A 16,736-nucleotide genomic window follows, 5' to 3' on the forward strand; every position below is an offset into this window, starting at 1 on the left:
GGTCACCTGCTTTAACACTGATTTGACGATTATGTTAATTGTTTCTTCTGAAAAACAAATCACCATATTAAAGGTGAGAGTTCAGTACATGTAACAGGGTTGACCTTAAAATGAGGGACAGACGTAATGAATCACTAATCACATTAAATAAATCATCTTAAGAAATTACTTTGTCAAAGCAAGAAAATAACTAGGGCTTTACAATGATGGAGAAATGTAGGGGTTAAGTTGGTAAAAACCTTCCTAAAATAATTTTTGGCACTTTAGCAAGTCTTTATTCACATTTTAAAAATTAGGTCTATATTAAAGGGCACTTCGCTTAATATGATAGGCTTCTTCTGCTTAAAATATCAAAGGGATGCAAAATGGACTCGTGGAGCTACCGAATGTGTCCAATTCACCTCTATTTCGTTCTCCTGATCATTCGGTCGCAAAATCTAGGGGATTTACAGTAGTTAATGGTAGTTGCCACCAATACCAGGGATTTAAGTTAAAGGTTGTTGCCACCAATGTGGCAATTAACCTGTTAATGAGGTTTCATTGAGCTGCACGTTTAGTATGTGTATCTGTATTCAACATCTGTTCTGGGGCGGCAGGTATCCTAGTGGTTAGAGTGTTGGGCCAGTAACCGAAAGGTTGCTAGATCAAATCCCCGAGCTGAGAAGTTAAAAATCTGTCATTCTGCCCCTGAACAAGGCAGTTAACCCACTGTTCCTAAGCCATCATTGTAAATAAGAATTTGTTCTTAACAGACTTGCCTAGTTAAATAAAAAAATACAATGGGAATCACAGCTCAAAGCTGCCCAGTGACACGAGTCTACGAGATCAGCTAAATATGCTCGCTTTGAGGCAAGTAACACTGAAACATGCATGAGAGCATCGGCTGTTCTGGACGACTGTGTGATCACGCTCTTCGCAGCCGATGTGAATAAGACCTTTAAACAGGTCACAATGCCGCAGGGCCAAATGGATTACCAGGATGTGTACCCCGAGCATGTGCTAATCAACTGGCTAGTGTCTTCACTGACATTTTCAAACTCTCCCTATCGGAGTCTGTTATACCAACATGTTTCAAGCAGAGTCCCTGTGTCCAAGAACACTAAGGTAACCTGCCTAAATGACTACAGACCCGTGGCACTCACATCTGTAGCCATGAAGTGCTTCATAAGGCTGGTCATGGCTCACATCAACACCATTATCCCAGGAACCTTAGACCCACTCCAATTTGCAAACCACCCCAACAGATCCACAGATGATGCCATCTTTATTGCACTCCACACGGCCCTTTCCCACCTGGACAAAAAGAACACCTAAGTGAGAGTGCTATTCATTGACTACAGCTCAGCTTTCAACACCGTAGTGCCCTCAAAGCTCATCACTAAGCTAAGGACCCTGGGACTAAACACCTCCCTCTGCAACTGGATCCTGGACTTCCTGACTGGCTGCCCCCAGGTGGTAAAGGTAGGTAACAACACATCTGCCACGCTGATCCTCAACACGGTGCGTGCTCAGTCACCTCCTGTACTCCCTGTTCACTCATGACTGTACAACCAGGCATGAATCCAACACCATCATTTTCAGTTTGCTGATGACACAACAGTGGTAGGCCTGATCAACAATGAGACAGCCTATAGGGAGAAGATCAGAGACCTGAACGTGTGGTGCAAGGACAACAACCTCTCCCTCAACGTGATCAAGACAAAGGAGAAGATTGTGGACTACAGGAAAAAGAGGATCAAGCATTCTCATCGACGGGGCTGAGGTGGAGCAGGTTGAGTGCTCCATATTACCAACGAACTATCTAGCATGGTACAAACACACCAAAACAGTTGTGAAGAGGGCACAACACAACCTCTTCCCCAACCTCTTCCCCGTGAAAAGATTTGGCATGGGTCCCCAGATCCTCAAAAGATTATTCAGCAGCACCATCGAGAGCATCCTGACGGGTTGCATCACCACCCGGTATGGCAACTTCTCAGCATCTGACCGTAAGGCACTACAGTGGGAAGTACGTATGGCCCAGTGCATCACTGGGGCCAGGCATCCTGCCATAAGGGACCTATATAATAGGCGGTGTCAGAGGAAAGCCCAAAAAAATGTCATAGACTGTTTTCTCTGCCACCGCACGGCATGCGGTACTGGAGCGCCAAGTCTAGGACCAAAAGGCTCCTAAACAGCTTCTACCCCCAAGCCATAAGCCTCATTATTGTTATTTTATTGTGTTACTTTTTATATTTTTTTTTACTTTTGTTTATTTGGTAAATATTTTCTTAACTCTTCTTGATCTGCACTTTTGGTTAAGGGCTTGTAAGTAAGCATTTCACGGTAAGGTCTACACTTGCTGTATTTAGCGCATGTGACAAATAAAGTTTTTTTATTTTGGACCTAAGCCTGCCTTCCAGCCTTTGGGACAACAACTCCCATATTTAGGGCGGAGACATGAGCATCTTGACATTATATACAGATCTATGCCCACACAGATCGGACAAGTATGAGCAATGGATTACGGTCTCTACTACATGGCACAGTTTGGGCTTGATCTGATTTATCTCTAGAGAACGCCCTGGGTCAGAGCTAATTAGTTCGGACCAGAGCCCTGGACCAGCGCTAGCTAGCTACTAGCTACGCCCTGGACCAGAAATAGTGCGGACCAGAGCTAGCTAGCAAGAGAACCGGCAGCAGTGTGTCCTGTGTCCAGTCAATCTACATGCACCACAACACAATGCAGAAGCTAACCCAGAGCGCAGTAGCCTGCGCATTCACACATAGGCCCAGACCGGCTACACTAACAATAAATTGTAGCTTAATTACTTGTGGTTGTGTTCATCTATATGGGAGATGTTGCATGAAATTAAGTCTGATTTAGATACAAGTAAAGTTTTAAAGAAAGTAACAGTAAGGTACAAAGCAACTGGATGAAACTATTAAGAAAGTAATAGTAATTGTTATGGTAACGGGAAAATATTATTTAGAATATAGTGTCAAGGCTCCATAGGTACACTTAAACTATGGTGAAACTACAAAGACGTGACCAGTAAGTTACATAATAATTGCTTAAGTACAGTTCTTAAATAACTGGGTAACGACTGGAAAGTAATAGGAAACAACAGCGAAACAAAACAACAAGGTAACTACCCAGCTACAAGCAAAGACCCAAGAGGTACGTTTTGAGGTTGGCTGACATAGTCAGTGCTTAAGTGCTGCAGTAACCAAAAAAGATTGAGAACCACAACTGACCTAGTAGATGCCATTTGGAGAGCAAATGCCCTCACTGCTTTTGGGGTCAATCGTTTTTTGAAGTGTATGAAGTACTATGACTGAAATGTCTGGATTTCTGAACCCATTCCCATTCTTCTCTTGTGCTGTCTTGTTATTTCAATCCCAAATCCACATAGGACTACTAGTGGATTTGGGATTGAAATAACAAGATAGCACAAGAGAAGAATGGGAATGGGTCGTCCTGGAATGCCGCAGGTACTGTAGGATTTTGTTCCAACTAGGCACCACACCTGACCAACTGAGCTAATTGATCAGATCAGTGATTTGCCTAAATTCAACACAACTGGTCAGGTCGTTTAAATTAAAAACATGGAAGTGCCTGCGGCACTCCAGGACCAGGGTTGCATACTCCTACACTAGAACACGAGGAGAGTGATGGAAATCACTGTGTTGGGACAATATAATTGAATAACTCTCTCTGTCTTTTCAGGAAACCAAAATCAACTGTGTGAGACTGGCTACTAAAGGTATGAGAACATTTTTAATATGTCCCATGCATAGGAAATACATTACTTCATGGATTAAAGGCCCAGTGCAGTAGAAATAAACATTTATTGTGTTTTATACACGAGGTTGGAATAATACTGTGAAAATTATGATAATGCTCTTTTAGTGTAAGAGCTGTTTAAAAAGACTTCCTGAAATTCCAGCTTGTGGTGGGATGGAGTTTTGGTCTGAATGGTGACATCACCGGGCAGCAAATTGTTTTATAGACCAATAAGAAGGATAGTTCCAAACCTTTCTGCCAGTTACAGTTTCCACACCACTCCCAGACAGTCCGAGCAAAATTCTTGCTTGAGAAATTGCTCTTTACTAAGAACCTATTTTTGTTTCTTTTTGACCATTTTAATTTAAAACAATCACAGTGAGGTACTTAATTTTTCTACCCAGAAATGATTTAATATTGAGCTGAAAATGGCTGCATTGGACCTTTAAAAAAATACTCATAGGGTCATATTTTGTTAAACTGTTAAATGCAATGAAATCAGAGAGATGCATATTTAACAAGTCAACTGGGCCCAATGAATGTTACTTGTATGTATTGAGAGCGCTACACCTGCATAGAAGTAGACTGTCCCTATTTTAAAGGTATAAGTGACCATAAGCCCCAAACTCTTGTCAGTGTTGAACCTGCATGGTTTTCGATCTATACACTCCAAGATTCTGTGCAGCTTTTCATTTTCTCTCCATTCCGTTTATTTTCTCTAAACCATCTTTATAAAAAGAACACATTTAGGATCAGTAGTATCGAAGGACAACCTCCATTACTGTAATTGATGGTGAAAAAAAAACAGTTCACCCACAGAGAATACCTTTTCATTATTCTGTTTTCTTTTCTTCCCATTCCCTAATTTAAGTTGCTGTTTATCTTTTTAGACATACTGTACATACATTTTTGCACAGACAATATTCTTTTGATGTAGTTATTGATTTTCACGTTATTTTTTTGTCTAAGTCAAATATTTCTCATCAGTGGGCTCTATTTTTTCTGTTCTTTTCTCTCACCATGCTCCTGTTCTGAATTGATCTCTTTACTGTGTTTGGAGTCTACACTTGTAGACACACTGCTTGCATGTCTGCTTTGGAAAATACATGCTTTAAACTTTGTGGCCCTTCATCTCTTCTAGTACGAATACACAGCTTGATTATTTCAATATGATTGTATTTGATAGTTAAATACTGTATAGAATCTGTATGGAAATTTGTGGGTCATAATTGTTAACATGGAATTTGAGTTTCCTATTTGATAAACCATGGCAATGTTGCTAAGACTGAAGCTGTCCTAATATGGACATCGTAAAAGTTTAGAGATCTAATTTTGGATCAAAACTCCCACAAAGTTCAAACATAAAAAAATAAAGTTTTTACTCCATCTTTTATTTTTCTTCTTCCAGTCAGAATCAAAGGTTAATATCAATGCTTTCATTCCAATGTCCCATTCACGTGCACTGAGAATCAAACCTCGAAAATATTCCTCTGAAATAGATTTATGGATCCGAAGATGCTATTAGGAACACTTCTACTACTTTTCCATTTTCCGTTAATGGAAGCTATCCGACTCTTGTTGAAATTCATATATTCAGCCATCTATATAATCATACTGCCCATAGTTTTCTTCAAAATGTTATAGCAATATCACTTGAATTTTTACCTACTACTGTGATTAATGTTCAATTGAAAGGCGTCTTTTTTTTAGACAATTTTTCTTTGTTTCTTTCTTCTTTCATGCATGCTAACCGGGAACTTTAAACCTTGTTCTTAGTGGTAATAGGTAGGGGACAAAATACCACGCCGTACATACTTGTCATCCCCAGTGAAGGTGATTATTGCTCCATAGCCAGATTTCTTTCTTCTGTTCTTTTATATACATTACTTTGTTTGTATTTTTTTATTTTCTCTCTTTCCTCATCTTAATGCATTTGTTTGCATGTCTGGTCCACAAAAGTGTAGCTGGCTGTCATTGATTCCATTGAGACTACTGTACCTTGGTGCCCCAAATATGTATGGTTATCGTCCCTCTTATTATTTTCATTGTTTGTTACTATTTTGACAATCCCTGAGATTTGTTTGATAGTTGTCTTGTAGTTTTGCTCATGGACTTAAGCTTTTTAAACTGTATTGAATGTGCATCTGTAATCCCAATACATTTGGTAGAAAGTGGCTTAAACACAGATCTGACAAACATTTAGATTTTTTCATCCACCATGATCTCTCTATGATTGATTGTTATTTGTCTCTTCTTAAGTGGCAAGAACATTATGATACTCGTTTATCATCCACGCGCCCTATTCAACAATTGTTAACTGCAAAGCAAGACCGTCAACTAAGTTATTGTTATTATGCCACAGAGTGCAAAATGAGAACTTTATCTTCAAATGTAACTTCTTTAGGTCTGAATTACTGCAAAGAACGCAAGCCAGTATAATCCTTGCTTTACAATAGGGATGAGTCAAGATGAGCTGTAATATGTCTCTGAGCAAAATATACAAAAACGAGACACACGATGTCAACCCACTCCCTTCCTTTCCAAGTTGAGTCTGCATTTACTCACCCAAACATCCCCCATACAACTGTCCTGCACCCTGCCTATGCTCCACACTCACTGTCTGTTGCTGGCGCACTAACCCCTGAATGGAACGTCATACCAGTTAGAGAGGTGGCTACTCTCCTGTCTGGCTAGATAGAGATCAATGTACTGTTGTAATGTTCATACATTCCATGTTATACACATCTATGCTTATAGTCCACAAGGAATCAAGTTCTAACCTTGTTCATCCATACACTGTCTGTGAATGTTGATTACCATTTAGATGTACCATACAGATTTACAAACTTACCATACAGATTGTATATAGAGTGTTTGCTGCTAGTGTCATGCAATTATGATAAGTTGCTTGCTGTGTGCACTTCAAAAGGTACAATACCTCCTCCACCCCCCCAAAAAAACACCAACCCTTAACACAGAGTACAGCTCGCTTGCTCTTGAATCAGAGGAAAGGCTGTTGTCTCAGTTAGAGGTGGTGCCCATTTTATATTTGTGTTGCTCTGTGGCACTGTGTTTGGTGTTGCTTTCCTTAGCATCGTAGCTTTGCCTGGGTGTATGGAGATCTTGGAGGGAAATCTGGCAATATATTGTGTATGTAGACAGCCCGACCTGGTAGACTTTGGTGTTGTCTTATGCAAATGTTGCCCTTATAACACTTTGATGAATTTCCGTCTACCTCGATGTGCAGCGACAAACCGTTCAATGGCCCTGACTCAAATCGGAAAACAGTTGCTGGAAATCACTTTCTGGTGTCTGGGGAGAAGAATAGCAGGGTTAGGTGAACACGATGACTATAAAGACATTATGGCAAATGAATAGACCATTTTATGAGTAATGCAATAGTACAGAATCAGTTGAATTGATTGTTGAAGGGCATTTATTTTCTATTTACCTTTTAGCACAATTACCCTTTATGTTGAGTTTTAGCTACTATTGGATGATATTTGTGAGCCAAAATATCATACGGAAGTGACCTTAGCAGTACAAAACCTAGCAACCTCGGGGATCTTGGTGTATTGGGTATGATTTTGGTCTGACAGTTGTTCGAGTATTTGCGACAATATGATAGGATCTGGTCTATTTTCCACTATATGACCAGGTCTATAGCGCTGTACCAATGGGCTTTGCTTAGTGAAAGATTGATGTAGATGTCATGTTTCTGGACCACCCAAACTTTTTATGTTCAAAGCAGCCTGTTTCATAATAGTGACACTCTCTTTGTTGAGGACAAGCACTCAGTTCAGGATAGAACATTGACCATACGTTATGGTATATATTGTAAATAACGCAGATAAATGTATGGTATTTCCTTTTTATCCAAACAAAAAAAGAACCCAAATAATGTCTTTTAAAGCCTTTAAGTACTGCGTGCACTGCTGACCTAAACAAACATTAGTGTTGACATTTTGTTCTGAGGCCTAGTCTTGGTACCATTAGCATTGTACATTGTTTACAGTGCCGATAAATCACATTAATCTGAGCCCATCTGACCCAGCGCTGCAGTGCTCAGATTGTAATCCCATTAGAGACACTTAGCTTTGCTGCTCTAATCTCACAGGGCTGCCCCGTCTGCCAGACAATAGCTCCCATGCAGCGCTGTTTCCTGCCAAATCCCACTGCTGCCACCAGTGTCACTCATCCCAGTCTGTGGAATCAATCCATCCATATATGAATGAGATTAAGTTTTAATATCATGGGTTTTAGTCATAATTCCTTTTTTATAGTTAACTTTTACCCCAGCCCAAAGTAAAAGGCTTTACATATTTTTTTTAAGCGAACAACCACGTTTGTGGGTGTGCAGGAAAGCACAGTGAGAATTTAATCAGGGGAAGATTATGATTTTTATGATGATGGATCAAGGGTTCTGATTAGGTCTCAAATGACTCAAGGCTTGCGGGAACTCTGCACTTGAAGTTTTTATCTTCACTGTTGAAGCAGGAATTAAGAACACAGATTTGCGACATTCCTTAAAACGACAGATATCCCCATAAATGACAAGATGGGTATCAATAGAACTTCAGTGTAGATAGCGATTGGGTTGGGTTAAATACGGAAGGCACATTTATGTATTGTTGTACAACTGACTAGGTATCCCCCTTTCCCTAAACTCTACAGCTACACACAAATAGGGTCTTTATTCTATACAGTAAACTGAATGGGGCATTTTACCCATTCCACATTTTTAGGTGAGGTCTATGTAATTTAAATTCAAAATAAAATTGATAACTGTGTCAACATGGTGTTAAGGGATCAGTAAATTGAAGTCGAAAACATGCCAAGGTTATATTCTTAATCTGTTGGTTCAAAGGATATTTTGAACAAAGGCATTTGTAAAAGAGAGGCTAGAAATAAGACACCCAGTTTGTTTGAACATGCCTTAATTGTTTATCAAGTTTGCTCATTCATTTTGGCATGTGTACATCTATCCAACGCTGTTCTGCAGTACAGTGGAATAGCTCAGGAGATCCGGCAAGAGTTCTTTCATTGGATTTGAAACAGTCACTTTTCGTTATGTCATTGGAAGTTTGCATTCATCAAATTGTAAATGGCTTTGTTGCTATGTTTCAAAAAATATATATATATTTTCTATTTAAGGCTTTTTTTCTGAGCACCCTTCACCAATAAGAGCCATACTTGTATTGATCTTCAACATAGTCAAGATTAATAAGCTACATATACTAATTAGGTCTACAAACATTAATTGATGGTGTTTGGTTGGTAATAAAATATAAATGAATGTGTTTCTACAACACCTCAATGCACCTCCTGAAAATAATACCTCGAGTGAAAATAGCATCTATAAGAGGTTGAACATAGAAGCAGCACGTTGTTTTACTCTGTTTCCAAACAGACAGCAACACTAGGGTGCAATTCCCACAGTCTTTTGTATTGTTCAAAGCAAGGATTTTCAGTTGTAGTTGACAAGGTACTTTTGTACTTTTGTAAGCTGTGGAAGGCGCTGGAGTCGCTAGCAGTACTATTAACTCACTCAACCTATACATTCTCTCCCTCTACATTCACTGTATGTCCAAGCTACTTCTGTCACAACCCATGCTAACATTTTCCTGCATGTCCTTCCTAAATCAATGTTTGTTCAACACTAGTGCACTGCATGTCTTCAGTGTGTCATTGTGGTGCAACTGCTGTGTTAGATGCAAAGCCTGTTGAAATGAACAACTCATACATAACTCAATCACAAGTCCTTTGATGCAAGAGAAACTGACCTTACTCTAACTTGTGTATTTCCAGTCGGTTATTTGCATGTTGATTTTCACCATTCATCTGTCCTGTGTGAGAAGCACCCTTACACAAGTTTACTGAATCTTTATTGAACTTTGTCTTGTTATCATTTGGAGTTTAGCAGGCAGGATATAGCCAACATGTCTGCCAATACCCTTAACAACAACACTATATCTAATCACCTTTACCTTATCACTCAAATAATGTCTCCCTTTCATCACTAATAATGATCCTGACATTTCTTTGCATGACTTTGTGATAGTGTGTGTGTGTGTGTGTGTGTGTGTGGAGGATGGTTGCTCCAGGGTAAACTCCCTCCTCCTCTCTGTGATGTGTCTGTGCCTGTTTATAGGCGCGTCCACCCAGGACTCAGACGCTGTGGAGCCCGAAAAGCAGGTGGACAGCACCGTCAAGATGGCCGGTGTCATCGCGGGTATTCTCATGTTCATCATCATTCTACTGGGAGTGGTTCTCACCTTCAAACGCAGGTAAAGAGCAGTAGAGAAACCCGTAGTGTGTCCCCGATGCAGCAAGTGTAAGCGTAAATATGTCGGACTATATTACTACAGTCGTAACACCATAGTGTGACCCAAATGTCCCATGCACAATATTACTAGATCACTGCTCAGTTGAGCTGAAAATACCATTAGGACTAACTCATAAGGAGGTATGTTTTTAGGGGGGCTTTACAGACATACACAGCTTTCTGTGTCTTGTTCACATGCACACTGGCTGACTTCCATCACATCTCTGTTTCCGTCCTGTCTCTTGTTTTCCTAAATCACCCTAATCACATCCCCATGCCATTTTTCTATGCTAGGACCCACAGTTTATTTTTTATTTTTATAATAATAATAAAAAAATGGTTCACCTTACCACTCCACACATAGTTACCTCAACTTTGAAGTGTCTTAATACCGTACATCATGACCAACCATTTGTCATTGTAGGAGTAGGCTATGCTACTGAGACAAAATGACTTGTATGTCACAATCACAAATATTCTTGGAAATAAACAGGGCAGCAATTTATAATATCTTTCATAAATAAATAAACTATTGATAAGTACTATTTGATCATTTCTTTAATAATTTATAAACATTGCATTTTGAATGGCTTCTTCATGAAAGTTGTTATAAAGTGTTACCATTAAGTTGAGGGAGCACAATTACAACACGCTCAGATGTTTTACGTAAACTGTTTTTACATAATATAGTTATCCTTCTCTTGTTACAATGTTGTTCAAACTTAAAATCCTCTTAATGACATATTCCAGAAAAAAAGCTGCTGTGGTTGTCATGGTTTTATTATACAATCCTATGGCGAATAAGTCACAGAAATCTGTACGTACACAAATCAATAAGAAATCCTAGACTCAACATACAGTTGCACCCATGAGCAATGAGGCTTTACAATTATTTCAAATCAGACAACCTCTGCAGAAATAAGTGGATAGGTCAACAACAAAGATGGCCTCCTAAACAGGGCATATATGAATCGCAAATCAATATGTAGATGAAACCGTGGGTGTTATGGGGCCATGGGTTAACTAGTATGTATACCAACTATGATAGCTTGACACAACTGTGGGAAGCATGGAAGTCAACATGGACCAGCATCTCTGTGGAAAGTTTTCAACTCACTATTAGGAATGTGTTCCTAATATTTGGTATACTCAGTGTAGATCGAGGAGAGGGAGAAGTGCTTAGGCTACAATATCCAAAGATGCCTGGCTTTGCTGGCTCATCTATATTTCATTCTTGCGTCATAGATAGTTAACAATTGCAGCGTTTTACATGGCTTTCAGCCACTATGTTTTTTGTGTGTGGTGAAAACATGCTGGAAGCGAGTATACACTGTCCATTTAATCGTTCAAAGCGGTGTTGCGTGTTTTAGAGCATTTTGTACTAACATACGAATAAAATGAATTGACAGGCAAAGACTTAATGGTGACTGTTTTCCTGCACGGTAGCTTGAACCTTTAGGGCTCTTACAGCACTGTCAAATGTGCAAGTCCAAGATAAAAATCCTTAAATGAATGGTAAAGTTCCAAAAACGGTAGCATTTTGTACCTGCACTGAGAAGAGGATTATTAAGGTCATGGGGGAGTCTATTTAAATTGTGATCAGACTAATCTACTATATCCCATAGAAACGCATTGAATAACACATTCGTAAATGGCAAAAAAGACATTAAAAAAATCTATCATAAGGAATAAGGTTTTGAAGTGTCTGTCCTATATCTAGGTGATATAAGAAAGCTAAGGAAATATATATGATTTTTTTGGACAAATATTTAACCCCTTATTTTTGTTGGCACAAAACTACCTTTATACTTCCATTCGTTTGTATGGGTTACCTTCAGACGAGTCCCCTGACACTTCTGGAGGTCGTAGAGCAAAACAGAGTCTCCCCTTTCCATACAGTGGTCATTCCATAGAGTGGTTGTTCGGACACTACATACGTTTTTGTGAAAAAACAGATTTTCGGGATGTTTCATGGTCTGGCAAACACCGCTGTAGCTCGGTCACCTCCCACTGTAGATGCGGAAGGCAGATATAGGCGGATATGGGGGTTTGAGACACAGCCCATGCAAAAATTCTTATATCTCGAGCTTAAACTGTCAGATTATTGTTGTATGATGTTACACGGGTGCGTCAATGGACTCTTGAGGATTAACTAACATGACATTTCTTTCCTGGTTATTAAACAACTAATTGACCAATGTCGGTTCAATTACTTGAATTCCATTTAGTTTTTTTTGTGAGCCCAAATCCCTGTCTCTCTAGCGAGAAAACAAATAATTCACGAGAGAAATCAAGCCAAGAAATATGTTGGATGATGGGCCATCTCCATGATGGGAGATTAATTTTCATGAAGCAAATATTTAATGTGGTTCAGTGCAGAAAAGTGGTAATTAACTACAATGACCATACTCCATTGCAGCTTTTTCCCCTTGCTCCTACAAAGATGAATAGGGGAAACTAGAGGTTTCACTGTTGCCAAAATCTGTCCAAAAAAACTCCAATGTTTTTCTATTGGCTTATTTTGGCCCTAAGCTTGTCGCCTTCCTTCCCGCCTTTAGCATAACGACTCCCTTTGTTAGAGTGGAGACATCAGCTTCTCCTCATTATATACAGATCTCTGGACGTATACACTTTTACGCCTGCTATGTTAGGTTAGATACACACAGACCGTATGGGAGAGGAATGCACACAACACAATGAAGAGAGGAACAGAGACCCTTCATTTAAACCCCTCTAGAGCTGATTGACATGGGGCTTGTGAAAGCGGAGGATCTGGACAAGAAAATCGTCACAATTGTCTGTCCAACCCGAACTGTATGAGCTATGAACTATAATACTGTATGTCACTGATATTGAAAGGTTAGACACTCACGAACACGACAGTGTCAGTTGTTTGACTCTACAATATCCACAAGCTTTACGGTAGTTGTCTGAACTCTGTCGTGGACATTCTCATTTCAAAGAGGTCTTCTCACAAAACCAACTGTCCAGACTGCACCGTTGGACCTACAAACTGTCACCAATATCACTCACAAACACGAACATGTCGGTTGTTCTGCTCTACAACCACACAAGCTTCAGTGGAGTCATCTGAAAGTGACCCAGTACCAGGCTGTAAAAATTGCAAAAAGTGACCAAACATGGATCTACATTTTACAAAAAATGTCTCTCAGAACCTTGTTCCTTATTATCATACTTTTGGTTTTGCCATTTATGAATTTGTAGTAATGCCCTTTTTTTATACCTCAAAATCCAATGGTTAAATTATACATTTGATGACTGCCTTAAAACAATTCCATATGTTAGCTTAGTAGATATTGCGATCTAAGGGCTTAGACCTACAGGGGAGTATGCCTTTTCTACTTTGAAGAACTAGTTAAATTATTTAGTCAGACAGCTCTGCAGCTTAGTTAGGCAGGCTAGCTAAACAGGATGACTAAAGACAGTACAGTATGGGGCGCACACAGATAACAAAAGATGGGCTGGCTGACTGCTATTGCCTGAGCAGAGATGAGATGAGGACTTTAAGGAATGAAAAATAACAAAGTCATCAAATAAAAACTAAGAAATACACACAACTTCAATATTATGTTATTTCATCGTAAACCCCTTTTTTCTATTGATGTGGACTTGACAGAGACAATGGAATGTTCACCATTTGTGGCTTTGGAATTTCGCTAACCGCTCAAAACTACTCCACATAGCTTCTCAACAGTATTGTAGAAATTGAAAGATTTTTCTCTTGGGGCTTAATGTGTTTTTTTTTCTTTAAAAACATCAGACTAAATGTATTATAAAGTAGAGGTTTATTGTAGTAACAAATCACAGAATACATCCACACATTGCAGTTTTGTGATGGTATATGCACAGACAACCTTCATGTGCAATCAGTGGTTGAGTGCCAGACCAACACCAGCTAGGCCCAATCCTTCTCTCCATTTGGACAGGTGCACATGTTGTCCCAGTCGGTGTGTTTGTGCGCGCGTGGAAGAGCTGGTTCTCCTCCACTTGAAACCAGTGTTGACTTTGGCAGTTTAGACTGAGATGGCTGAAGTGGAGGGAGAGCACTATTTGTACAGCCACTTCAATTGACATTTAACTTAACCAATTAATATTTCAAGCCAAGCCCCCCATGTTAATTATGCATGTAGTTAGAAGATTTGTTTGCTTATGTCACCCGCTAATTTGTGAGTGGCCACCTCTGATCCCAAATGGCTGGGCCAGTAAGAGTCCCTGCCAAATTCTAACCATCTTATTATCATGCACATACCCATATACAGTTCAAGTCGGAAGTTTACATACACCTTAGCAAAATATATTTCAAATCAGTTTTTCACAATTCCTGGCATTTAATCCTCGTAAAAATTCCCTGTTTTAGGTCAGTTAGGATCACCACTATATTTTAAGAATGTAAAATGTCAGAATAATAGTAGAGAATGATTTATTTCAGCTTTTATTTCTTTCATCACATTCCCAGAGGGTCAGATGTTTACATACACTCAATTAGTATTTGGTAGCATTACCTTTAAAATGTTTAACTTGGGTCAAATGTTTCAGGTAGCCTTCTACAAGCTTCCCAAAATAAGTTGGGTGAATTTTGGCCCATTCCTCCTGACAGAGCTGGTGTAACTGAGTCAGGTTTGTAGGCCTCCTTGCTCGCACACGCTTTTTAAGTTCTGACCACAGATTTTCTATTGTATTAAGGTCAGGGCTTTGTGATGGCCACTCCAATACCTTGACTTTGTTGTCCTTAAGCCATTTTGCCACAACTTTGGAAGTATGCTTGGGGTCATTGTCCATTTGGAAGACCCATTTGCGACCAAGCTTTAACTTCCCGACTGATGTCTTGAGATGTTGTTTCAATATATCCACATAATTGTCCTACTTCATGATGCCACCTATTTTGTGAAGTGCACCAGTCCCTCCTGCAGCAAAGCACCCCCACAACATGATGCTGCCACCCCCGTGCTTCACGGTTGGGATGGTGTTCTTCAGCTTGCAAGCCTCCCCGTTTTTCTTCCAAGCATAACGATGGTCATTATGACCAAACAGTTCTATTTTTGTTTCATCAGACCAGAGGACATTTCTCCAAAAAGTACGATCTTAGTCCACATGTGTAGTGGGAAACCGTAGTCTGGCATTTTTATGGCGGTTTTGGAGTAGTGGCTTCCTCCTTGCTGAGCGGCCTTTCAGGTTATGTCGATATAGGACTCGTTTTACTGTGGATAGAGATACTTTTGTACCTGTTTCTTCCAGCATCTTCACAAGGTCCTTTGCTGTTGTTCTGTGATTGATTTGCACATTTCGCACCAAAGTACGTTAATCTCTAGGAGACATAACAAGTCTCCTTCCTGAGCGGTATGACAGCTGCGTGGTCCCATGCTGTTTATACTTGTGTACTATTGTTTGTACAGATGAACATGGTACCTTCAGGTGTTTGGAAATTGCTCCCATGGGTGAACCAGGCCTGTAGAGGTCTACAGTTTTTTTTCTGAGATCTTGGCTGATTTCTTTTGATTTTCCCATGATGTCAAGCAAAGAGGCACTGAGTTTGAAATAGATCCATAGGTACAAACTTCACTGAAATGTCAATTAGCCAATCAGAAGCTTCTGAAGCCATGACATCATTTTCTGGAATTTTCCAAGCTGTTTAAAGGCGCAGTCAACTTAGTGTATGTAAACTTCTGACCCACTGGAATTGTGATATAGTGCATTATTAGTGAAACAATCTGTCTGTGAATAATTGTTGGAAAAATTACTTGTCATTCACAAAGTAGATGTCCTAATCAACTTTCCAAAACTGTAGTTTGTTAACAAGAAATTTGTGGAGTGGTTGAAAAACTAGTTTTAATGACTCCAACCTAAGTGTATGTAAACCTCCGACTTCAACTGTATCAACATATAAGGTTAGGTGTAATATTCATTATTCAGCTGATTCATCCCAATGAAAGCTTTAGGGTCAACCCAATCATTCTAATCATCTGAACTCCTCTGCATGCATTTCCAGTTGAAATAGACTATTTAGCCTTTAGGTGTAATATCTATACTTCCTCTCTAGACATACGTTATATGTTGGTATAACAAAATGTCTTAATAAATCATCTGTACCAGTTATTGACATGATCAAATCCACCACTGTTGTCCACTCTTTTTTTCTAATACTAGTCTCATACCCTTCTCTTATCTTCTTCCTCTTTTGGCCTGCGCCCGCTAGAGAGATACACACATGGAGAACTCTGAGTGTGGGGTATTGTATGTTTATTTTTAGCTACGCATCTTGAGATTGTGCCTCACCATTTTTGTTGGGACTCATCTGTGATCAGATACGTCATTCATGTCCAACACATGCACGAAAATTCACGAGGCCATTACTTTTTGATACTCAGACCGTCACTGTCGATTGCACCATTTTGGATTTCTAGCTTTTGTTCTGCATCACTGTGATTGTACAAAATGCCACTCTCAATGTCAGTCTTATTCGTTGACTTATTATTGATATTTTTTACCTAGCCTCCTATGCATTGTCAGTTGAATATTAGATACATTATCTGCAATGATCTATAGTGAATTTTATGTCTTGCATTATAAGTACACCTTTCAGTAAGGGTTTTCATTCATATTTTGTTGTTTTGCGTTGCATAACCC

The 16,736-nt window shown here is 39.4% G+C and overlaps 1 protein-coding gene across 7 annotated transcripts in view; it reads left to right on the top strand.

The window, feature by feature from the left end:
- ptprt (protein tyrosine phosphatase receptor type T) overlaps positions 1 to 16,736 on the top strand; it is a 415,965-nt gene that overhangs the window by 314,809 nt on the left and 84,420 nt on the right. For 2 of the 7 annotated variants that reach the window (XM_042301053.1, XM_042301087.1), the window contains exons 13-16: positions 3,710 to 3,746; positions 5,543 to 5,599; positions 9,918 to 10,053; positions 16,306 to 16,338. In XM_042301053.1, the coding sequence (XP_042156987.1) occupies positions 3,710 to 3,746; positions 5,543 to 5,599; positions 9,918 to 10,053; positions 16,306 to 16,338 (263 nt within the window). The remainder of the gene's footprint in view (positions 1 to 3,709; positions 3,747 to 5,542; positions 5,600 to 9,917; positions 10,054 to 16,305; positions 16,339 to 16,736) is intronic. The other 5 variants (XM_042301062.1, XM_042301069.1, XM_042301080.1 and 2 more) reach the window with 3 other exon arrangements.

This window comes from Oncorhynchus tshawytscha, linkage group LG02, assembly GCF_018296145.1.
Source record: "Oncorhynchus tshawytscha isolate Ot180627B linkage group LG02, Otsh_v2.0, whole genome shotgun sequence".
NCBI classification, from domain to species: domain Eukaryota; kingdom Metazoa; phylum Chordata; class Actinopteri; order Salmoniformes; family Salmonidae; genus Oncorhynchus; species Oncorhynchus tshawytscha.